At 42.1% G+C, this 24,730-nt stretch overlaps 1 protein-coding gene across 3 annotated transcripts in view; it reads left to right on the top strand.

Moving 5' to 3' along the window:
• USP6NL (USP6 N-terminal like) overlaps window positions 1-24,730 on the top strand; it is a 109,405-nt gene that overhangs the window by 13,788 nt on the left and 70,887 nt on the right. The window contains exon 1 of one of the 3 annotated variants that reach the window (XM_050324660.1): window positions 7,539-7,905. The exons of the other annotated variants lie outside the window; for them this stretch is intronic. Within the exon in view, the coding sequence (XP_050180617.1) occupies window positions 7,833-7,905 (73 nt within the window). The 5' untranslated portion in view covers window positions 7,539-7,832. Of the gene's footprint in view, window positions 1-7,538; window positions 7,906-24,730 lie in introns of those variants that run through there. 3 annotated transcript variants of the gene reach the window in all.

The raw sequence follows: 24,730 nt of genomic DNA, 5'->3' as shown, positions 1-24,730 counted from the left end.
GACGTGCTTGTTACTAAATCGTTTTTGTTACTAAATCATTTTTAAGAACAGAGGCAAACCAGGTAACCATAAGGTAGCCACAGCCAGCCACTGAAGCAGGAAACATCTCAGATATAACTCTGGCATTAACCTTAAGTAGTCACAGTTAACATGATTGTCATATCCAAGTGCTGAGCTTGGATTTTTAAAATACATCAGTTAAAATCAGCTTTAACAGACTGAATTTGCTGAGTGAAGGTCCAAGGAGAGCACAAGTCTGCAAGTGGAACAGTGTGTCCCATTAGAAGACAACTGCAGTGAGCAAACCAACCCGGGGACACTTCCTTTTCCAGGAGGGTGGATCTCTGCTGATCTGCCTGGGTGACCTTCAGCTTCACTTCCTTCAGCTGCTTTTGAAACTCTTCCCTCCCACGTGTCTCTTTGTAAGAGCTTTCCATCACTCAGGTGGACTGGCTTTGTGGAACAGCTGCCACTCCAGTGTTAGATTAGCCTGGTACAAAGCACTCAAAGCCTTCTTTTAGGAGTTTGACTCTTCCCTGCAGCCCAGAAAGCCACACCGTGTGCTGTTTGCTGCCCAAACCACGCCTGCAAATACACGGGCTTAATGAAAGTGGCGTGTTTAGCAGTGGACTAATGAGGGTTGATGTTCTTCCTGCTGGCTGTGCACAGCTGCATTTTATTACCGGGATTAAATATCAGCATAGAAATGTGCCACGCAGTGAAGGATTTAATCATGCTAACAGACAGCAGTGCATAGAATTTTCTAGCTTTTTCTTTGCCTCAGGGAGGTACAAGATTATTAGTCTCATTCATATCCTCTTCAAAAAGAAGCCAAGTAAAGGTTTAAATTAAAGGCAAAGTTTTTATTTTTCTTCCTTCTTTGAATTGAACGCACGTTCACTTTTATCCGTCTTTGCTTGATTAATGAATTTACTTTTTCTTCAGAATTAACACATGTAAGATAGTTTTTCTTTCTTTTTGCAATATTAAAAATCAAAACTATTACTATTTTAATGACTAGTGTGGCTTCTTTCTGTGTGCTTGGCTTTGACAGAATATTTAATAATATCCTTTAGCTTGAAGATAAATCTGTTGATTAGCACTAGGGGCATGACCCAAATCCAGGAGATGTAAAATTGCTGCATGTTCTGTTTGAAATGCTGCATGTGCAGGAAATGCTGCATATTGCTTGGAGATAATCTTCTGCTGTAATTATAAATGTATAAATATTTGATTTCTTTTTGGGACTTGTGGTATAAAACTTTTTTTCTCATAATAATTTTCATTTGAAACTAAATCTGTATTATTTGATTTGGACTGTCACATGAGGAAGGCTGAGAAATTTTATGGGGTTTTGCACTCCCTGAGATGAGGCCTTGTACTGACATCCTTTTTTTCCTCCTGTTGAAAAAAACCCCAACAAACCTAATTTTATCAAATGCTTAAAATGGGCTTCTTAGATCCATTTTTAAAATTTTTTTTGAAAATGCCATTTGCTTTGTTGGTGCTTTCTTTACCAGCTCCTGCGCCTTACAAAGTGGCCTTTTGGCCTTTGAGGGGCGTGGGTGTGAGGGAAAGCAGAAAGAAACGGAGTTCATGTGAAGAGCCGTAATAAGAACCCGTGGTTCTGCAGTTACTCTCTGTCATAACATCTTCGTAACTTGCTTAACACAATCCTGACCACACAGACCCAAAAGGCATGAAGTGCCTCAGTGGTGTCTAAATAGCTTTGCAGCCTGAGCTGTTCCTTGTGATGAATCTCTACAGGTGAAATATCTGAGAGCTTTTGGAACCCTTTGATCTGTTGCTAAATTGTGTATTCTAGACACACTTGTGTGTCTAAACCTGCTGGGACAGTTCTGACACAAAATACACGAGCAAAGACAAAGCAGTGCCTTGTTCTGCTCATGGAGGTGATGGGTACAAACCCCACACTTACTGAGAAGATGGAAAATAAATGATAACATCTACACATGCTTTTTTAAATTATTTTTAGAAGAGTGCATCAAGACATGTTTGAACACAAACCTCTGATAGTGACCTCCATTAGTGTCTGGTGTCTGCTATCAGGAGGGTGGTAAAAGTGATCTACAGGGGCAGTTCCCATGGCTTCCTCGTGGCTCTCAGGGAAACTCCCTGTCTGCCTTGTTATAATCTAGATCCACTTGCAGGAATTGCTGTAGAAAGACTTGAGAGGGGGTAAAACCTGCAGAGAATTGAGCAAGAAGGGTAACAGTGAGAGTGTTGTGCAATGTGTAGTTTTCCTTCACTCTGGTCTGCTGAGTGTGGCCGTGTGTTTTTCTGTCTCCCCTTTCCCCCTATTTTAGCATTCGTTTCTCTACTTTGAGTTCATAAGTTTTTGCCCAGAACTTGCAGAATTAATTTCATCGACCATTTATTGAAGTTCTCCATCTGAATTTAATGAACAGCTTTCTTGTACGTGTAAAGTGTGAAGAAAAACAGTTATTACTTTTGCAGCCTCTAGATCAAGCTACTTTCTGCTCCCAGGAAGATGCCTTTTAAATCAGGCTCAAATATCTACATCAGGTTCCTTTAGAAACTGCAGCCAAACTTTCATGCTTTGAAATTGTTAGTAAACGTGCTAGAAATGAAGGCATATTCCTAAGTGGAAGCATGTTCTGTTGGATTAAGCAGTTACAGACTCTGTAGGACCACTGGGAAGACTGTGAGGATATTCATTTATTTTTTTTGGATGCTTTGCAAAATGCAGAGCCCAAAGCAGTCATTTGTGACAAATGAATGCCTTGAACAGTGAAGGGAGTTGTATGAGTAGTGCAAACATTTTTATAGGAGAGGCTACCAGAATTTCACCTATGAATTCTTGACACCATTGAGGTATTTTTGAAGATATGAATTTGAAGTTTCAGAGATTTATGGGGAGGGTTAGTTATTGATCAGGAACTATACAATTCTCCTCTTCCAACTACAAGAGATTGTTTAAAACTTAATGAAATCTAGGCTTCAGTTCATAGATTGAAAAATTAATTTAGATGTTATGGAGAAGGAATAGATAACTTAATTTATATCTGCTTTAGTAATAATTTCTATCATGATGTAGTGCCTGTCTTTAAAACTCAATGCCTAATTCTTTTGAGATAACAATTTGAAGAGCAGTTCTGACAGGAAAAGTCAGAGAGGGGTATTATAAACCAAAATCTTTCTGAGGATAGTTAAGGTATTGCCAGAACTTAGCTGCCAGGTAGATTTTATCTGAATTTATTATTTTTTGCAAGAAATAAGCAGATTTTACTGTGAAGGCACTATGCAGATGTTCTTATAATATGCTCTTCCTCCTATTTGATACTTTAAAAATCTTCTCTCAGCTAATGTGCCTCACTTGTGTTTCCTTAATCCTTTAATCTATTCTTGAAAACTTTTATCCTGCGTATGAAATAGTTGTTCCTGATGAGAAAAATCATTTCCTGAGCCTCTTTGCTAAGATGGGAGGGAGGGTGAAGCAGTTGTGCCATGTGTGGTTGCTCAAACTGCTGCTGTCAGAGCAAACATTCCAAAGGGTCGTTAGGAGCAGCTTCCCTGGCTCTTGGTGGCACTGGAGGTTTTACAGCCCCTGTCAGGGACGGCCCTGCTGACTTTGTAACCTGCCAGAACCCCACCTGGGCTCTGCAGCATCAAGAGGAGGGTCCAAAGAGCAAATCGACCCTGCTCTTGTAAATCCCCTTCTCCTGCCTCTAACTCAGACTTTGCTCTATTGCAGAACTAGAGGGAGCAGAAGGAGTGTTTTGTGGATTTACCTGATTTCTGGAGAATTTAAGGCTTGATCCCCCTTCATTGAAACGGGACAGCAGGACTGGGGCTGGGTTAGCACCTTCCTGCTCATGCTTGTTCTGGGCTCTCCACTGAGTGTCAGGCTTCAAAGCCTGGTATCTTAACCATGTTTGGAGTCCAACAAGTGGGGACAAGGACACAGTTCTGGCTCTGGGGAGCACAAGGGAGGACGATGAAGCCAAAGCTGCACAGGTTCCTGCAGAGGCGTGAGGAGGAATCTGCGTGCAGAGTATCTGAATTCCAGACAGCTGATGTTGATGTGAGATGGAAAAAGAACAGTGGCAGTGACTTTGCATCTCAGCTCAGACGTGTGCAGGGCTGTTGTCCCTGCGAATGGAAGCCCTCAAGCCGTTGCAGTGGGTTGGGGTTTTTTCTATCAGGAGCTTGTACATCTTTCTTTCTGTAAATGAGGGCACACAAGCAGGAGGATTTTGGGAAGCTGCAATGCTGCCTGGGAATACCCTGAGGGTTCTTGATGGCTTTTTAATAGCCTAGACAGAATGCCATGACTGTATAAACATTACAGATTAGAACAAGAGAGGGAAAGAGAAAATAACAAGTCTTTTTCAAACTTAAATTTTGATCTCCCCCACCCCCAAGTGTCATTTGACAAATACTCACTGAGCCACAATTCTGCAGCATCTTGTGTGCTGTAAATATGTTACCTCCTGGCAGTATGTCATGAAAAAGAACTGCTTCCAAAGATCAATTAATTACAATTATGTTAATGGAAGCATTTTTATTCTGAATTGTGATAGCTGAGGAGAGATCAGGGTGATCCATAAAATCCCATCCTGGTTAAGTGCCCCTCCTCATACTAGTGTATTTCCTTGGGTTGAGAACGTGCATGATTTCTGTATTCCCTGCAATTTTGAAGTTAAATAAGAAAAGCAAATTCCAAGACCATCATCAGGCACATATTGCTGAGCAAGCTCGGTGTCGGAGATGAAAAACGCTTCGCAGCAATCTGTTGTGTGCACTGAATATGTAACACTGCTCTTCTCCTCCAGCAGAACCTGCTGAAACTGTTCCACTGCATCCACCACGAGGTTTCTTTGTGGTTCACCTTGTTTGTTTGTGTCAGCACTGCCGAGAACTTCTGGGGGGTGCGTCTGTCCCTGCCCTCGGGGTGTCTTGTCAGGATGTGGTCTGAGAGGTGGCACCTGCAGTGGCAGATTGTGGGGAAGTATCAGTTGGTTCAGTATCGCTCAGATAACAGTGAACTGTAACCATGCTATGACTCATGAGTAACAGATGAAATTACACGATTTAACTAGTCAGTGCATTTTATTTCTCAGAGTCTTTTGGTGTCATTGTCTCAGTGTATAAATTGGTTTGGGGAAAGACAAACGGCAGTCACAAAGCTTGCTGTGGGATTCCTCAAAGTCTGAGTGATTTAAGTTTGTTATTTGTTTATATGCCTGCGTCAGACTTGCACCATTTTCTCTCTGTTTCACACAGAATGTTTAGTAAAGTGCTTTACGTTTTCCTAAGTGAATTTTAAGGCTTAGGGGGGTTATTTTCGGTTTCTTTCTATGTGGCAATTGTCACAACGAAGAAGAGAGTGCATGCCAACTTTGGAGGTGATTCATGTTGAGGAAGGCAGGTGTGGGTGAATATGATTTCTAGTCCTGAAGTTCTTTGTGTGTCTCTCCTTCAAAGCTCAGAGCAGTTTCAGCTGTTTAAAATCCCTGTCCCATTGGTGGAGGGAGAGATCCTGGTGATCAGAGGGATGGAAGCCTTTCCAGTGGCTATTCTGCAAACTTTAGTAGGTGCTGGTTTTGTTCTCACCCCAGTCCACTGGACCTGCAAATCATCTGAGTCCTTTTCCAGTCAGTCATCTTTGTTACCAGCAGGGCAAGGGATAGTTTGGAAGAAAAGGGAACAGGCACTGAAGTGCCTGTTCTCTCCTTGTTCCAACTCTTGAGAACATTGCTGTAGAAATGAGATAATCGAGTTCAGTTAAGGATCAGTTCTAGGACCTTCAAGATACACTCTTGCTTTGGAAGGCCAAGTGGATGTTGTTACTGAAGATTTTATTCAACCTTTTCTTTTTTTTTACTTCTTCCTCCTATCTGTGATGTTTATATAAGGGCCATCCAAAGTTTAGGAGTTCTGTAAAGGTAGTTGTAGTTGTGTTCTGTGATCCATAAACCTAAAAGCCAGTTTTTCAGAGGAAATTTGTAATGTAATACAGCTGCAAGTAATGCTGTTCCTTTGGGTTTATATCTTTGACTTGACAACAGATGACCCCACTAACTAAAGAACAAACACATCATGGCAAGGTAGTTGTGGAACAGTTTTTACAGCAGCAGTTTTGAGCACTGGATTATTAAGTAACAGACCTCCAGGTAAACTTTATTCCACAACCCTGCATTCTGCATCTTATTTAAGTGTTTTCAAATTACACAGATCTAGAAAGTTGTGTTTGTAGTAATCTTCTCCTCCGTGCCTCTCTATGTACAGAGTCATTTGGCTTAAAGCTGGAATTTAAGTTTAGGTCCAGGACTTAGAAATTATTGTTCGTAGAGAGAGTTGAGGGTTCTGTTTCTTTGTTGTGAAGGATCCTTTTTCAGGAAGGAGAAGCTGCAGTTGCACAGAATGTCTACGAGCTTCCTGTTGGGTGGACACTTGAAAGTTTGCAGGGTGGGAGAAGAAACTGGACAGGTTGGCAGAGAGAATGATCTTCCTTGTCTCTGTTCTGCCAAACCAAATACAACAGGACTTTGGGTTGCTCTTACTTCTGGCAGAGATGGATTAATGGGCAGGCTGTAAATGAGACTGACACAACACAAGTGGTTTGTTGTGCCTGTGCTCTGTGTTTCAAGGGACTGACATGGATGTGGATAAATATGCCAGCAAATATAAAATCTGAAATGCTTGTGATGAGCAGCTGGGAATGGAAAGAGGTGACCTCTCCTCCCCCCACCCCCCATCTCACACTTAAGCAATGGGAACAGAAGGTCTAAAGGCCAGAGAATGTGGTCTGTCTGTGGTTTGTTTTAATGTTATGGTTTTCAGAACATGTAACTGGCTTCCTAAATTGATCTCTGTGTGTGAGCAAGGCCTCACAGTGCTGTGTAGGAATTCAGTTTTCCTAAGTGTTCACACAGCCCCTTCAGGGCTGACAGTTATTTAAGGTGATCACATAAAACATGATTCCTCTGCAGAGGTTTTGACAAAAGGCACTTCTGAAGGGCCTTTGTACATTTTCCAGATGGCATTAAAAACGTTGGGGGGGGGCACATACTGCAATCTGTCTGCCTAAAATTACCTGACAGAAGTAATCACAATGGCTCTGCTGAAATAGTTCTCTGGGCCTCTGGTGGTGGGAGAGAGAACGCCTGAAATACTCCCAGGATTTCCAACCTCCCGGTGTGCGAGGATTCCTGTCACGTACAGGGGTGTCAGAGGTTTGTGTTCAAGGGGGGAGAGAAGGAACCCAGTGCCTGTTTCTAGCAGGAGCTTGCTTGTGCCTGATGGAGTTCTTGCAGGCTGGGTTTAATTTTAGTCCTGCTGGTGGGTCTGACGTTGGCTCTGCGCTGCACCGGGGTCTTTCTTGGAGCATTACGTGGAATTTTGTGAATTGAGACAGACTTGAAGGGAGGATGCAGCCACTTCTTACTTACTGAGCCCAGGGGAGCTGCATCTGTCAGCAGTCACTGCAAGGGGTTTTGTTTTTTTTTTTTTTGCTTTAGCTACTTTGTGGCATGATTACTTTATTACTTTAAACTTTATTTAGAGGCATCACTATGCGTTCTCTGTGGTAAATAATTTTAAAATGCTCTGTAGAAACACGCTCAGGACTGCTGGCAGTTTCTTGCCTCCTTGTGCTGAAGTCACTTTAAATCCATCATCCCAGCCTGTGGAGTCGTCAGGCAGAAATCTTCCTGTGAAGGTGGATGAGTTGTTCCTGCATCAGTTTTGCTTGAGCGTTCTGAGGACAGCCATGTAATCAGGTGCAGGAATGAAACCTGTTGGAATTCTCGAGGAGCACCCAGTCCCTTTGATCTTGCTGACGAGCAATGATTCAAGTGCTACAGATTGTAAAGGATCTGGTGTCGCCAGCAAGACGGAGAGCAGATGCTGCTAAGAAAGGTAAGAGCAGCGCTGGGATGTATTCAGTGCTCTGAGCAATCTGCTGCGAATCAGAAATATTCTGGAGTTTGGTTGTAGTTAAATTAACTGCGTGCTTGATACTTAAAAATGCTCTGTGTTGTGGCATGCACAGCTGCCATAATTTGGCTCAGAACTATATTAAGCCTAATGATTATCGTTTCTGCAACTGCAGCTTTCCCAAAGAGAATCCTGGTGACGTTTGTTATGCTGGAGATTGAGTTTGTCAGCATCTGTGACTGCTGCTCTTGTTCTAAAGATCTTTTCCTTATTATTTTCTTTTTTTTTTTTTTTTTTTGGTGGTAAAAACATTTCTGTTGTCTGGAGAGCTCAGGTTGTGAAAATAGCAACTGTATTCCATGTAATCCCATCAGAACAGTTTTTAGAGTCTTAATGCTCTAAATGAGAATAAGAGCAAAAATAGGCTTCTTTAGTGCTTATGGAAATGAGAGACTGGAAGGACACAGCTGCACTGCTGGTCAGGTTTTACAATTAGATTATTGCTAGATTAAAACTAACTTCAAAGTCTGAAATGCCTCCTGCAAGTGTACAAAACATTACTTGAAATACTCAATTATTGCTTGAAACTAATCAATATTAAATGCTGTTCTTGTTTACTTCAGTGTGTTGAACAGTTTTCACTTTGCTGAAGTAGTGCCATCCTTTGTGGTATCTGGCACACCTACCTCATTAGGAACTGATTAAACTCTTCTTTCTTCTGTACTTTTACATCTTAACTCTTTGCAACTGCTGAATATATGGTTCGTAGAGGAACTTAATTTGTAGAGATGTCTTAAAAATTTCATTCCTCTCTTACTAAAATTAATTTTCTAGGGCCACTTTATTTTGTACTGACTAGGTCATGAATAATTTAGGATCTACAGCATCTGGGTCTGCCTGTTACTGTGTCCCTGTTCTGTTCTGCCCTTACATGTAATGTGTGGTTAAAGGCAAGTACCTTTATTTTAAATCACTCCTCTGATTTTAAGGAGCCAGTTAATGAAACACCTCTGTAAGGAGACAAAAGGTAGAACTGGGCTCAGCTGTTATCCTCTTATTCTGGAGAAAAAAAGGGGCAAACTTCCTAATTACTTCCTAAGATTCTGCAGTGATTGGTTGAACATCCCCCCCAACAGTTGTATAATTTCATTCTCCACTTCAGTGCTGTTCACTGTTCGGTTTTTGATTTGTGCTTCCACTCCAGTGGTTCCAGAGAGGGGTGGAGGGGCAGGAGTTCTGCCTGCCCGTTCTGTGTGCAGCTCCCCAGTCAGGAAACATTTCTGTAGGAGTTCTGGAAGAACTGGGTTGAAGAGATGAGCATTTTTTATTTCTTTCGTGTTATTTATAGGAACTGATGCAGTAGAATTGGAAGGGAAAGCCTTGAAAAACACGAGGAAATGCTGGTTTTCTCAGTTCTAAAGCTCTGAGGTTTTTTTCTCTCCATTTGTTTTACTCCCTTGTTAAAAGACATTAATTTTGGGTCATTGTTTGGGTGGTATTCTCAAGCTGCTACTATCTGAGCTAATTAGATACCAGCTCTTACAGGACTGGGTAGTGCATTTTGACAAGGAATATTAAGATCTTAACATTAAAAAAAAAAAAAAAATTCAAACATTCCAAAGAAAACATTTACAAAAGATGCAAAATGCTGACAGACTTGTGTGATGAATACTGTAATTTGAGTAGGCATGATTTTTTTTTTTTTTTGCTTCACAGCATGCAACATCAGGCATCTGGTGTATGGGGAGGGCTGTATTCTGCACAAGTGACTCATTCTCATTGTTTTCAGTAAATGGAAAAATGTGTTTGTAGAGGAAGAGTTGCTGGGAAGCCCACTGTGAATGCAGGTGAATGCACTGAGACACGGGGGGATGGTGTGTGGAGCATTTACCAGTGAAGGTTTAAACTCCCCCTCCTGAGCTGCATCCTCTGTGTCCCCTTTAAAAAAACTGTTTATCAGTTTTTTTGGGAGACAAAACATTGCAAAGGAACCTTATGTATTGATCGCACGTTTTATATGCAGAACCAAGTTTAAAACTTCTTCTTTAAGACTGACTATCCTAAGCATATAACTGTTTTTATAAATAGCATATAAGGTTGTTGGGGAAAGGATCCCTCTGGCCTCCAGTTTTCCCAGGATTTATTTCCAGACTGAGACCTAGAAACAGGGTGAATAGCATCCATCATTCGACACCAGAAGCTTGTTATAAGGTCTGTGGTAAGAAGAGCTGCCATGGAGAAGCAAATTCAATCCCTGCAGAAGAAATTCCTGCGAAATGCAGTTTAAAAGAACCCCATTACTAACATTTCATGGATTGAAATGTGGATTTAATGGGATAATTGAACAGCCTGCCAGACTTGCCGAGTCTAATTTTGCTTTTTACAGGCCAGAGTTTGTTTCTGTTGTGGCCATGACCTCTGCCACCAGTTAAATTAAATTTAATTTTCTGTATCATAAGATGGTGATAAATAGGTGGTTTACAAGACTAAATCCTGCAGAGGGTGAGGCAGTGTGAGCATGAGTATCCACCTCATCTCCCACTGCAAGTCCTGTGGTTTTGTCTTCACTCTTTGGCTGTTGAAGCTGACAACAGAAAATCCTTTGGGAGGCTTGGGGTCTTCCTCAGTGATAAAAGTCCAGGGAGCTAAACAAAGTTTTGAGTTAGAATATCTTACTTTCCCATCCTGTTTTTTAATCTTGTGCTGTTTAAAAATTGAATTGTTTGAACTTTAAGGAGAAAGGGTCCTATAACTGTGTTCCATAGTCTTCCAATTGCAGCGAAGCTGAGAGTGTAGAGTTTTTGGTCTGCTTTTTATGGGTTTTGTGTTTGGGGAAACTCCAGACCCTCACCATATTTAGATAACACCAGGTCAGTTTTAAAAATGCCTCTAGTCCACTTACTGTCAAAGGGGTAACACTTTACATGCTCTGAGTCTGAAGGTGAACATCAAGTTGTAAAGAAATTTTGGTTATTTGAAATTCTTTTAATGAATTAGGGTGAATATGAAATTGAAAGCTTGTCTTCTTTGGATAAAATTCTAACTCATGCCAGTATAAAATTCTCTTGATAAGCACTCTAAGAGCTGAAACCTTTCAGAATTTTAAAAAATAGTTCAAATGTTACTTCTCCTAGAGAAGTCCGTGTAGAATATAAATCTATTATTTATTTTCTTTTTTTCCATCCCTAAAATCCTGGTTGAAATCCAAGTTATTTAAAATGAATAAAGAAATACTCATGTTTACTTCTTTCCTCCCACTTACAGATGGCCACAGCAAAACTTAATTGGCAACATCACCTTGATGTTAGGATATAAAAAGAGATGTTGTATTAAAATACCTCTACCAGATGGGACAACTAAATTGAAAAGAATTAAAAAGGGATGCAGCGTTTCACTGTGAGAGAAAGATGCCTGTGGAGAAAACTTTTGGTTTGGTATTTGTTTTTATGGACTGCAAGAGGAGGCCCATGTTTGGTCACTGCAGTATTTGGGCCTGTGAGGTGTGTGAAGGTTGGGCCAGCCAAGGATAACCAGGTTTTAAGTCTCCAGCAATAGATCATCTCCATTAACAAATCAAGTTGCTGATGCAGTTCCCACTTGGGACGTTACTGCCTGGATTCACTGGGGTGGAATCCTGTGTTTTGGACTCAGACTTGCCAAGAAATGGGCAGCCTTTTTTGGCCTATTTCTTCTGGCATGGACTGAGGGGATTAATTGCAAGATGGAGAAAATAAAATAAAGGCCCCACATCAATACCAGCCTTGGTGTTTTCTCGCTCCCTTTGGTGATAGTAGAGGAAAGGCAGAATCAAATCAAATGCTCTCTCTTGAGGCAGCTATGTCAGAAACTCTCTTCAGTCTCTTAATTTTTCTGTTTGTTACAAGATCTTTGCACAGGAGGCTGAGAATTTGCCTTTTATGGGAGGTTCCCAGGTTACCTGAATTTTCTTTTTCATTTCTTCCTATAATGCTGTTATAATCCAGGTGGAGTATTTTAACTGATAAAAGCTGGATTAGAAGGTTTTTCTAGACCTATCCTCAAATTACTTTTCTTAAAGGTAGGCTGGGCAAAAGAGCCAAGTTAATAAAAATTAGCAAGTTCTTCAGTGAGCTGCAAGCAGAGAGGTGGGTTTTTCTCCCCTTTTAATATGAAATTCTGCCCACAGCAGGCAAGGTAATAATGTATTGTATTCTGCAACTCCTCAGTACATGTACAGCTTCAATTCATTATTTACCATGGCTCAGTTTCTACCAATGGGACAGAATTTAACTGTGTTTCAACAGGTTCTTCTGACACTTGTAATAAAGTTTCAGCTGTGTTTTCACAAATAATTAATGCCAGCAGAAATGACTCCTCCTGCCTTGTTCTGCTGCTCACTTTGTCTCCTCATCCCAGTCCAAATCCCCACAGAGCTTCCCAAGCCTTTGTGTAGCCATGTAGTGATGGGGGTTGGGAAGCTGCACTCCTGGTTCTTGTGAAGTTCCCAGAATCCTGGTGGACTAATCCAGTTGCTGATGCAGATCCACAAAGGTATGTCAGTCCAAGGAGGAGCCAGCAGTAGGATGTGACTGAATCCATGGGGACAATCCTTCAGTGGTGCTGATGCTGGTGGGAAGTGCTGCTGGGACTTCCTTCTGCAGGAGTGTGAGGAATCCACCTCAGGATGGTGCAGCCACGAGCAAGTAATAACACAGGTGGATCATTCTTCAACTGGACACACAGGGTAGTGTTTTTACCTAAAATACTCCTATTTCTGTGACTGGCATTTGCTCTCTCTCCCTTTAGGCAGTAACACCTTTCATGGGGTCTACACACATTGTGCCCTTTCTGTTGAGTTTCTTATCCTGACGTTTTATTGCCTAATTTTTTACTTTATTTGTGATTTTATTTTTCTTACTTGTGTGATGGCAGCTGCAGTGATTAGGAAAGGTCGTGGTGCTGCTTTGCCATATGTAGCTGTTAATGACTTACTTAAGTGCCTGTTTATTTGGTTATTAGGTGGGTGGCATCATTTAACAGAGTACGTGGATGTTGTATCTTGGGAATTGATCTGTGGCATAACAGAATGAATACAGACAGCTTGAATTCATTTACCCACAGAGGAACTACAGGAAAATGAAGTACTGCATGTTCTCTTTTATGCAGCAATGTTAGTCACCTGAAACGAGCCAGTTACCAGCAGGTGAGCACAGCAAAGGCGACTCATCTCCAGCTTCATACCCTGATTTGTTATTCCAATAAGTCTTGGGGTTTTTTTGGAAGGTGTGATCCTAAACCTGTGAATAGTCAACTGTAATGTTCTCAATAATCCTGGAATACAGTTTCAGCTTCCTTACTTGGGAAATGTGGGAGCTTAACATAAAATATTCCTATAAAAGTGGTTTTGAAGGAAGAGTAAGGAACCGTGCAGGGAAAAGCACAACAGGTTCCCAGTGAAGTTTCTGCTGCATGGGACAGACCTTCATTTTGGTATAAATCTGCTCAGCTGTGTCTGCCTCCATGAAGGTGATCTGACTTGCTGTGTGTGGTGTGGGATTTTTTGTGTTGTCTTTTTTTTTTCTTTAAACACCCACTGTAGTTGCTGTTTGTAGTCTGTGCAAGGACAATCAAATGTCAAGTAAAAGGGATCTGCAAACCCTGGCCTGGTTTCAGCACAGCAGGAGGAACCTGGCAGCTGGGTGATTACTGGGTTCCTTGAAAGAAGAGGACAGCTAGGGATTAATTCAGGTTTTTGCTGAACGTTTGAGCAGGTTAGTGGTTTCATGGTTTTGAGCTTGAGCTGCTGGATGAGCTTGTTTGGCGCTCTGGTTTCAGTGACTGCAGCCCAGACACCGATTCTGTTTTGCCCGAGCCATTTGCCCCCTGGGTTTGCAACAGAGCCAGACCCGAACGGGGCAAAAGGATGTGTGTGCTGTGCCTTTCCTTCCGTGGCAGCTCTTGTACTTCTGTCATTGTGTGGATTTTACAGCTGACAGCCCAGACATCGCAGTTTTGGTTTGGAGACTTTTGGGAAAAGGCCAAGAAGCTCTGCCTGAAGGACCCAGAAAAACAAACCTCAGTCTGTGTCTTGCATTTTTGTAGTTCAGGTGCACATTTTTCTGACTTAGATTTTGGTGAGATGGCAATTGTGCATATGTTGTTTGCAAGCATGTACAACTTTCTTCTTCTTCTTGCCCCTCAAAGTGTAATGCTGATGTTATTTGACACAACAAAGTATATTCCTTTCCTTGAAGAAAAACTTGTGCCTTTTAAATATGCACATTTCAGGAATGAGGGATCACCTGATTTTTTCATGCCTTGAATTATTAAGTTTCTGGTATTTTATCCTCATACTTACGAAACTTGGAATTTAATGTTAAATTTGAATGCCAGTCTCTGTGTTTTGGTTGTGAAGTTGTGAAGCTTGTACATAATTTATTTATTACAGCTTGAAAAGGTGATGGTTTTGCTTGCTAAGTTGCACTGGATAGGATTAAGCAACAGCGTGGAGATAAATGCTAATTAGTTTGTCTGTTTGTTTTCTGTAACTTAAAATGTGGTGAATATGTCCAAGTGACAGGGTCCCAGCTGGACATTTTCTAGAACAGATAATTACAGCACTTGGGTGGCTTGGACAGTGCTTTGGTGTAGATTGGCCTTTCACAACTTCCCTGCATATCTTAGCTGGCTTCTCCAGGCATTTTTGTCCTGTTCAGCTTTTAGATCTTTTGGTATAGCTTGTAAGGAAAACATCCAGACTTCTCCAATCAGCTAACACAGCCAAGTTTTTTAGTTAATCCTGTCTAACAGCAAATAAAAATACTGGTTTCTCGCTGGATTAGATTCCCGTTTCATCCTTCTGGTCATAGGTCCAGGCAGTTTCTTCTAAAGGAAATTATCTGTCAGCATTAGTATTAAACTATCCATAAAAATGTTAATTTGAACTGAATTCCAGATCAAACAGAAAACTTAATTCATGTCAGTTAATTAAATTCTTGGTGGAAATGAGAAAATAAGTACACAGATGCCCGAGACTGCTGCTGTCTCTGTGCTAATAAAGCAGCTAACGAAGCATTTTTTTTAGCTGTACCTGGAGGGGGCAGATCCTTGGTGGGAATGATTTCCTCAAGGAACAAATCCTACTACCTTCTGCATCATGTCCCAGGTGACACAGGGTTGTTTTTTTTCCCTACTGCTATTTTCTGTAGCATTATAATATGGCAACACAAACAAATGGTTGATGTTTTCTCCCTCCCTTCCCTCTGTGTGTGTGGTGGTTGGTTTTGTCCTTTGTTTGGGTTGGGTTTTTTGCAAACAGTAATTTTTTGTATGGCACTGTTGTGCTTTCAGCACATTATCACCATCCAGATGCTCCATTCCTATGGCACATTAGCAACCTTTTTGGGACTATTATAGTGTAATGCAGACATTAATGAAGTGTAAGTGGGATCTGGAATGAAGAGAAATCTCTATTTCCTTTTGGTTTAATTCATCATTGGAAAAATAGGTTTCTATTTCAGAGTCTAAAACTCAAATGTCATTTTCTCAGCGTTCCTGTTGGAGTGGTGTCAGTGATGGCTGTGCCTTCCTCTCCTTGCACCAGTTCTATCTGACTGTGGAATGTTCAAATGGAACCTTCCTGCCCTTTGTTTTTCCAGAAGCAAGTGGCAAAGGCCTGTGAGCTGTGGGTCAATCAGGTTGCACAAAACTTTCTGCGTTTATTGACTGGCAAATGTTTTTATTCCCTGGAAACTGAAGGGGAAAATGGTTTGGGTTTTATTTATTTTTGTTTGTTTGTTTGTTTTTAGATGAGACATTTTTCTTTTGAGATTTAGCTAATATACCAGGCAAGATGAATGTGCAGACATTTGGAGGGGAACACAAGTGTGAATAGGCAAGTTTCACCATATCTGCTGGTCTATACTATGTGCTAGTTTTCCCTCCAGAATATTTTGACTAAAGGCACTCTCCAAGCCTTTTTTAATCTCCCATGAGCCAGGAGTATCTTGCAGAGGTTAAGGCTAAGTTTCAGGCTTGTTTTTTAGAAATAGATCCTTCAAACTTTTAATTTTAATGATTTTGGTTCACTGATTCCTGTCACAGTTAGAATGGAAGCATAGCTTTTGTTGCTAAACCTCATTTTTGAGTGGGAAAGAGCAGTAGTCTGAAGGACATGGTTATAGTGCAGTTCACAGGTCTCAAGTGGAATGTGAGAAGTTGCCTTGATCTGAGACTTCCTCTTGTTGACAGAAAAGGAAATACTGTTTGTGCTAATGAAGGGACTTCAGTAACTTGCAAATGCTGTGATCTTTTCTAGAGAAATATTTTCTGTTTCACTTAAAGTCACGTTGTTTGGATTAGTGGAACAATTCTTCATCATTTTCAAGTGCTGGGTGTTTCTGGGATGCTTCCAGGGCTCCCCAGTGTGCTCTGTCCTGCTGATCTCAGGCGTTGCACTTTGCTGTGTGGTGGATAAACGGCTGCACCGTTGCTCTGTGTCCTAATTTTTCTCCTCCTATAAAGAAAAAACCTGACTAATCCTTTCCTTTTTCTGATGGCAGCTGTACATTGAAAGGACTTTACCATGTTTTGCAAAATTTCCCCATCTATGCTGCAGCTGCATCGAGTCTTGAAGCCACTGTGTCACATCAGTGGGTAAAAGAAAGTGGTGTGTTCAGGCTGTGGTGTGGAGCACACGCTGCACAAGTCAGACACACAGATCAACAGAAATGTTTTTGTCAATTTTCAGCTGTGAATTAGTACCCTAGTTAGGTTTTAGAATATGTGGGATGAGTGCTACTCTGGAGCTTGCCAAATCTGTAGATGAAAGAGAAAATAAGCTACACAGACTCCAATTCCCATTACTATTTAGTTTATAGGCGTTGGAATGACCTTCTAATCTGTGCAGTGATAATTGCCTGTTTTACATAATGTGTAAAGCTTCACAGAAGACTATTTGTAGTGATGGAACATGTATTAAAAATCATTGTCTGGTAACTAATAAGAATGTAAAGCCATTCTATAAATAGTGCAGATAAGCTCTGAAGGGAAGAATGAGCAAATACATTTAACACAAATCAGAGGACAACTGCACTGGGGCCCAGGCCGTGCATTTCACACAGCAGGGCCAGGAGTGTGGCACTGGAGGAGAGACAGAGAGAGAGGAGAGCTGTGACTCCAACATCCCTCTGTGTCTCGGCAGTTTTCCCAGGTCTAGCTCAAACCTCAGCCTTATTCCTTGGGCACGACATAACCTGGAGGTAGGAGTGTGTCTCACAGATAGCTGAACCTGGAAGGATTCCAGTTTCGCATCCTTCCAAGTCACTTCCCAGCACAAACTGGAGAACAGTAAATAGAGATGCTCTGGAGCTTGGCTCCAGAGTGCTCTTCCAGTTCAGACTAAAATGCTGTTTAGAGAATTGCATGGAACATCAGCAGTCTTTTACCCCAGGTTTGTGAGCTTGACATTGGATAGAATATCCTAAACAGGTTTTCCTATAAACGGAATTTCTGGTAGGGTTGATATTTTGGGGGCAGAAAGGGGATCAAGAGATTGTGCATGAATGTATTGCAGACTGACATTTATGACCTGGGTTTGTATATGCTCTGCCTCTCGAGATTAAATGCGGAATTAATGGGAAGGTTTCTGTCTGGCCCCTGTTTTGGGCTTCCATGGCAAGGTTTTGGTAGCCAGGGCTGCAGAGGTGGCCTGTGTTTGAAGGGACCAGGGGCTGTCCCCTGTGTTGGACACAGGCAGATCCAGCTTGCTCCAGAACATCCTTGGCCAAAGCTGAGCTCATCAGTGAAGCTGGTGGCACCTCTGGGGAAGATATTGAAGCAAGGATAAAAACCACAGTGCAGCAGTTGTGAGAGAGGAGGACGAGAAGAATGTGTGGGAATCAACTCTGCAGACCCCAAGGTCAGTGGAGGAGGGGAAGGAGGAGCTGCTCCAGGCCCCAGAGCAGAGATTCTTTGGCAACCTTTGGAGAAGACCTGCAGAACAAGGAGGGAGCAGAGATCCAAGGGCAGCCTGTGGAGTCCCCCCCTTCCGAACAGATGGATGTGCCCTGAAGGGACACATCCTGCAGCCTGTGGAGAGCCCGTGCTGGAGCTCCTGGTCCCCGGAGAGGAGCCCACACAGGAGCAGGTTTTCTGGCAGAAACAGCAGCTGGTGGGAAGGGCCCACACTGGAACAGTCTGTGAAGAACTTTGTCCTGTGGGAGGGACCCCATGCTGGAGCAGGGGAAGAGTGTGAGGAGGAAGGAGCAGCAAAGACCAACTGCTACGGACTGACTGCAAGTCCCATTCCCCATCCCCCTGTGCCAGGGTGGGGAGAACATTAAGGAATGAAGTTGAGCCTGGGAAGAATGCTGTGTTTCTCCCCATCCTATACTATTTTAGCTGCCAATAAATTAATTTCCCCAAGCCAAGTCTGTTTTGCTCATGAGGGTGATTGGTAAGTGACCTCCTTGTCTATCTTGATCCACGAGCTTTTCCTTTTTCCTCTGTCCCGTTGAGGAGGAGGAGTGAGAGCAGCTCGGTGGTCACCTGGCACCCAGATAAGGATCAACCCACTCCGGCAACGCTGAGGATGTGGCCAGAGATAAACTGTGCAGGGCTGTGTTCCTCTGGGTTCTCCCCAGTCCAAGTTCCCCTAAACTGCTGGGGATGTTGTGATGGCCGTGGGAGTGAATTGAGCCTTGGCCTTTTCCTGTGGGGAGTTGCAGGGCACTCACACGATCCTGTTTACCAGCCCTGCCCACAGCAGCGACTTCCAGGAGAGCTGGAAACAAAGAGAAGTGAGAAGAGCTGTAAATCCAGGACTGGATGTCTCAGGGATGTCCTCCTACATTTTCCTTTATGCTCTCTTAATACACTACTGGGTAAAATCTGTGCTGAAAACAAATTAAACATTTAATAAGCTTCTTAACATAATGTTTATTGATTGGTTTTGAAACACTGTTTATTTGTACAACAGTGGATTTTTGGGGCAATTTTAGGTGGTGTTAAAACCACTAAAGTCATTTGCTACCATTAGGAAACCTCAACACATCTCTCTTGCATCCTGTCTACAGAAATGGCACGACAGGAGAAGCTTGGAGAAAAGATAATTGAATTAGGGTTAATGGGAATACACTTGAATGTGAGGTGGTTGCAGGGGACACAACATTTGTTTGATCTATCTGTACTTAATGGTGGTTTAGTTTGAGCTTTGTTTATTTAACTAAGCTGCCTTTCTAGGCAATTTCTGATTACTTCTTAATTTAAAACAACTTTTCTGCATCATTTTGTCTTATCTCCAACCTATTTTTACCTGCTTTTTATCTGTCATGCAGCTTTCATCAGTTGAAGTTCATAGATTTCTGGTTAGCAGGAAAACAGTTGTTTCCAATTAAAAACTTAAAAAAAAAAGAATCTTACAGATTCATATTTGGGAATAATTTATTTTAATACAAAGATGTTACAAAACTGCTGTAACATGAAAACTGTTTCAGTTCTTTTACTATTTTGAATGACTTTTTTTTCCCCTCCACAATTAAAAAAACTGCAGGTGAGTTTGTGTCCCAATCTGGGAAACACAAGTGGGAAACAAACTTCTCCATTCTGACACAAATGTGAGCAGTCCTTCAATTAAAACTTGGTCTAAATCCTGCAGTCCCACATGAAAGGGACCTGCTGGGGATTCTATTTATATGAACTTAAAAGCTTGAACTTGAAATTCTGACAGATAAATGATGTATCAGGGTGCTGGGGTAGCAATGACATTCCAGTTTCTCTGAGAAATAGCTACTTTTGAGGTCTAAGAATGAGAACTTCGCCGTGTTTGCCCTGAAGTGGCCACACAGCTGTATCTGGCAGTCAGGCCACTGCAGGAGGTTGTGAATGTGACAGTTCCCTGCCTGTGTGGAATCCTTAGGGATTAACTTGGAGCTACCCAAAAGGTAGCATCATGGTTTTAAAATGAAGCTGATTTAGAGTCACCTAATTTGTGTTCCTTTCGTGCTGATAAGTTCTTTCACAAGCCTCAGTTGTGTGGCTTTGGACAGTAACTGTGCTTTTCTCTCTGTTTATGGTGGTGGTTTTCTTAGTTATGGGGAAAGTTTTAGTTCACTAGACCCCTTCCCACTAACTTGTGGCATAGCCCATTCTTATTCCATTTCTTCTGCTTCTTTTTCGTCTTTCTAAGCATGTGCAGTTGTTTTGCATCCCTGTTTTGCCTTTGTGACTTTTCCCTTAGGCTTTTGACTTTTTAATTATTTTTTTTTCCATTTCAGCATTGTTTGTGTGTCCAGAGGGATAGAAAATAGTGCTGATCTCATGTATGGGGTACAAGGCAGTGAGAAAATAGGTTCTCAAATCCGATGGAATTACTTCTACAACAAGGCAGTAAAAATTTAGAGCAGCTCAATATTTTTTTCATTTATTTAATTTAATATTTGGCTTTCTTACTTGTGGTTTTGTGGAATGATGGAAGATAGTTTTAAAATCCCTGTCCGTTGGCTTAAGTCCCTTACCCCTTACTGGTGATGACCCCTAAATGCTTTAACTTGACAGCTTATTATATTCTGGAAGTTTTTTACATCATCTTCTTAAAATATCATTCCTTAAATAAAACACTACACTTCCCCCTCACCTCCCCCCCCCTCACTTTCTGTATTCTCTTTTCATGTTGTTTGCATTTGTCCTGTCACTATGTCTGACTCGTAAATTCTCACTGTTCTGCTTTTGCAGTGTCAGGAGGTGTCGTTACCAGAGAACAATTATGCAGGTCGCTGCCCTGGCAGGGTGCTGAGGGTCGGGGTAAAGGTTGCAGTGTCTGAGCTGAGCTGAGCTGAGCCTGGGCTGGACCTGCAGTTCTGAGCGAGTGTTCCAGCCCCACCTGCATCCACAGCACCCGAGTAGGTCTGGACCATCCAACAGCAGCATTCGTTACATTCCCTCTAAAGACTTCTGATTTAGTAAAGCCTCATCAGCTGAGTCGCAAATCCATGTATTTGTCTGGTGCTTTCCCTTAAAATCCTGGGTGTTTATCTGAAGGAAGGGGCTTGGTCTGTCTTGGAGGTGATTCAATGAGACGCCCCCTGGGCTCAACAGCACCTGAAGAGTAATGGCTGTTTGTGAGAGTGTTCTGATGGGGCAGAACTTCCCGGGGCGTGCAGCTGACTCAGTGTTCAGAGGAACCTGTCAATGCTGTGTCTGAGGCGGCCTGAATGTTCCCCTGGGATTGAACAGCCTGTTGTGCCTCAGGTACAAAGTACTCTCCGTAGCTTTTCTTTTCCTCCGTGTTTATAGCCCCCGTTATCACAGCAGTGTGAGCTGTTTGTTCCTGTTGTCAGGTTTTAGGTTTCGTGCTCTTCCCAAACAGTGGGTGGTGGCAAATAAAGAGTATGTGTGAGTAATTTTATAGCGTTCAGTGGTTAACACCCCTGGATTTTCATACACCAGGGAAGAAAGTGAGGTAGGGAAGGAGAAAAACAGCGAGCAGGATTTCTAGACTAAGTACAGGGAAGTTTGCACAGTTGACTGGCACACCCCAAGAGCTGTTGTGTTCAGGGTGGATTATGGTAAAATAAACTTAAGTTGAAAATTATCTGTGCTTCTTCTCCCAGCCTTAAAAGGGGGGCTGAGTTGTTTATGAATTCTGCTCAAAAACCTGCTGTCATAACAAGTTGTTTGTTGTTAAATTAACTGGTTTCAGAAAAGTCAAACAGGAGAAATATTTGGTATTTTCCCCTCACATTTAGACTTCTGTGTTGGCAGGTGACAACTGTACTGCTGAAGAGGGAAGAGTTGATGAAAGGCTTTTCATCAAGTTTGAAGCCCCTGGAGTAATAACTCCTAATCCTTCCAAAGTGCTGTAACTGAAGGAAATTCTATGATGTTCATCCTCTTCATTTCCTGTGCTACTGCCAGACCTTCTGGGGATACCTTTGCAGGGATAGGGCCTTGGTTTTCCTGCATCACAGGTCCTTGTTTCAAGGAGATGCTTTGGCTTTGTAGTAACATCAGAAATGCAAAGTTGGGATTTCAATGTGTACTGAAGGAATGTCTTTGGCTGTAAGAGGGAACCACAATTCACAACCAAGACGTTTTTCCCTTGCAAGTCGTTTTGGGTTTATCGTCATTGAGGAAAATTTCAGGCTTACATTTGCTGAACTTTCACGTGAAGTCGATGAATTTCAGAGTGAGTGTTGCACGTGGTGGGAAGGTTTCCTGTCTGACACCGTGGCTACACCTCCAGGTCAAAAGGAGCTTTGAAAAGCAGTTTAGGCACACCAAGAGCTTTGACCTATAAGTTCTGTATCTGCAGCTGCTGCTTGTACTTACAGCTTGGAATAGGTGTTGCCAAAGTCCTACAGTGTTTGCATTAGATGAAGTAGATGTTTTCTGTGTACCGAGTTCAAAACTGCTTTTTAGCCATTTCAGGTGGTTTACTGTTGAGATATGAGTCTGTAACAAGTGGTCAGATTTTTCTGGGTTATGGGTGGTTTGCTTTTGATTGGTTTTGTGTTTGGGTTTTTTTCCTAAACAGGCTGGAGTGGTTACAGAGTGGATCTTCATTAGTAGCTTTAGTGCATTATTGACTTAAGCATTAACAAATAAATGGATTTTTTGCTCGATGCCTGTGCACCAGGCTTCGAGTAAAATTAACCTCATGTTTGTCTTGCAACAGAAAACTCGTTAAGGTGTTTGCTCTGTGTGTTTGTAGCTCTTCATTTTGCATCGGTACTGAAATAAAACTCCTGATTTTGAGAGAAGTAGCACTGAAAACTTGACAGTGGGTTTGTGCTACTGAGGTACCTCAGTGGTTATCTTCCTCTCAACCAGTCAAAAGAAAGTGTTAGTGATATGTCTGTTAATGCACTGATTGCTAAAGTAATTGTTTCCCTGCACCAGCAGAATAAATTAATAATTGTTGTCTTAAGTGACCGCCGGAAATTTGTAAAACATTTTCAGAATGAGCCAAATGGTGCCTCTCGCTGTGATCTCATACTTGAAGGAGACTTAAGACCTCTTTGGAACATTCTGTTCTGATCAACCTGTGTTATCTTTTAAAATCAGCTGTTCAAACAAATGTCTTTTCATTTTTGTTTTGTGGTCCTGCACTGCTCCAGTTTTGTGCCTGACCTCAGTGGTGCTGATATCTCACCTTGCCTGTGCTTAAATGCCAGGCTGTCCTGAGGTGCAGGGATCAATTAAATCTAAAAACTACTTTGATGTTACATTTAGCAAGAACTGATTGAAATAAAGGTGGTGGATATAACTTAGGCAGAAGGTTTGTGTTACTGGTACATTGGTTTGTGTATAAACAGCAACAGAGTTTGAGGGATTGATCTTTTCTTTCTTTTTTTCCCCTTTGGATTGTTTTAACCAAACTCTGAAGTTGTTTTATATTGATAAAGGTTTTAGCTGATGCAAATTAGATGGAGGCAAACAAATTAGTACTGGTATTGCAAATTACCAGAGCGAATGTAACTGGATTGGGGTTGGGTGGGTGTGGCTTTGGGATTTCCTGCAGCCCCTGTGCTGTGTTTTCCCTTGGCTTCAGGCTGGGACCCAGGCCCAGGACAGCCTTAGAGGCCCTGATTCCTTCTTGCACGGGAAGTGCCGTGGCTGTTTGCTTGGTTTTGTTTACCAGCCCTCAGTCAGTGAAACTGAAAACAACAGAACCTTCTTGTCTATCACCGACTTCCTTTTCTCGTAGCAAGGATGAAGAAACTTCCCCGGTTTCTGCTGCTGTTCAACAAACTTGTTTACCCTTCCTCTGGGTATCTTTTACTCCTCCAACCCATCCTATAACCTCTTTATAAACATAAAAAACATGGACCTAGTGCATGGATGACAGTTAAGATGATTTCAAATGTTCACAGGGGATTTCCCCTGTCCCCAAATGCCATTTTAGTTTTTAATTGAGTGACAGATATTAGAGGAGCTGATGACTCAGGTTTTTTCAGAGCAGCCCCGTGCTGTGTAGACATGACTGATGTTACAAGCAGGCAGGTGTCTAAATTTGCCTTCATGTCTTTCTGTGGACTTAGTGAAACTTATCCTAGTCACCAAGAGAAGGTTTAGTGTCGCGGGAGCTTCTTGGTGCCATTCAGACTTTTCATAGGATTCACTCAGAGGATCCTATTTGTACTTAGGGTATTACTGCAGTTAAAATGTTTATCTTCTCAAAGATGAATAGCTCAGAGACAGCCATTGAAGAAAGCTGTTCAGCTCTGGTGAGCAGAGCTGTAGTGTGTAACTCAGCATTTTTATTTTTGTGGAAACACTTTAAATATGTTAAGATTATAGTTAAAGTTGAAGAGAGAGGGGCCTCGCAGTTCCTCTCTGACTTCTGATGGTTCCTTCAGTGTATCCCGATGGTAGATGGAGGGATGCCTGAGATCCACACTCTATGGAATAGATCCCAACAGCCTGCCCAGCAGCCTGTGGTAACTACAGTAACATGCTTTTGCTGGAATAAAGCAAGAAATGCTTCTTCATCCTGCCGGAATTTTAGCAATATTTAAGATTTTATTTTCCTGGTGTGTGTGTGTGTGTGTGTGTTGAGGTGAAACTGAGCTTATGAAAATAAATCCTGAGAGGACACTCAGGTTGAGGTGTGGACTGGGGCTCAGGCTGGTTTTTTTGGGGGGGAAGGAGCAGTTCCCGAGCACTCCATGCTGTGTGTTCCAGGAGAAGGCAGAAATGCTGTAGACTGGCAGTCCTTGTGCAGCTGGTGAGCAAAGGCTGGCTCTGTCAGTGGCTGCTCATCCGCTGCTTGTTTGCAGACGCTTCCTGTTGGGTCTCACGGCAGGGCCGGCAGGTTCGGGTAGGGAGG

The sequence above is a fragment of the Myiozetetes cayanensis genome, unplaced genomic scaffold, assembly GCF_022539395.1.
Source record: "Myiozetetes cayanensis isolate MyiCay16 unplaced genomic scaffold, myiCay2020 scf3, whole genome shotgun sequence".
Lineage (NCBI taxonomy): Eukaryota > Metazoa > Chordata > Aves > Passeriformes > Tyrannidae > Myiozetetes > Myiozetetes cayanensis.
The sequence above is the reverse complement of the archived record's forward strand: the minus strand, read 5'-3'. Positions and strand labels throughout refer to the sequence as shown.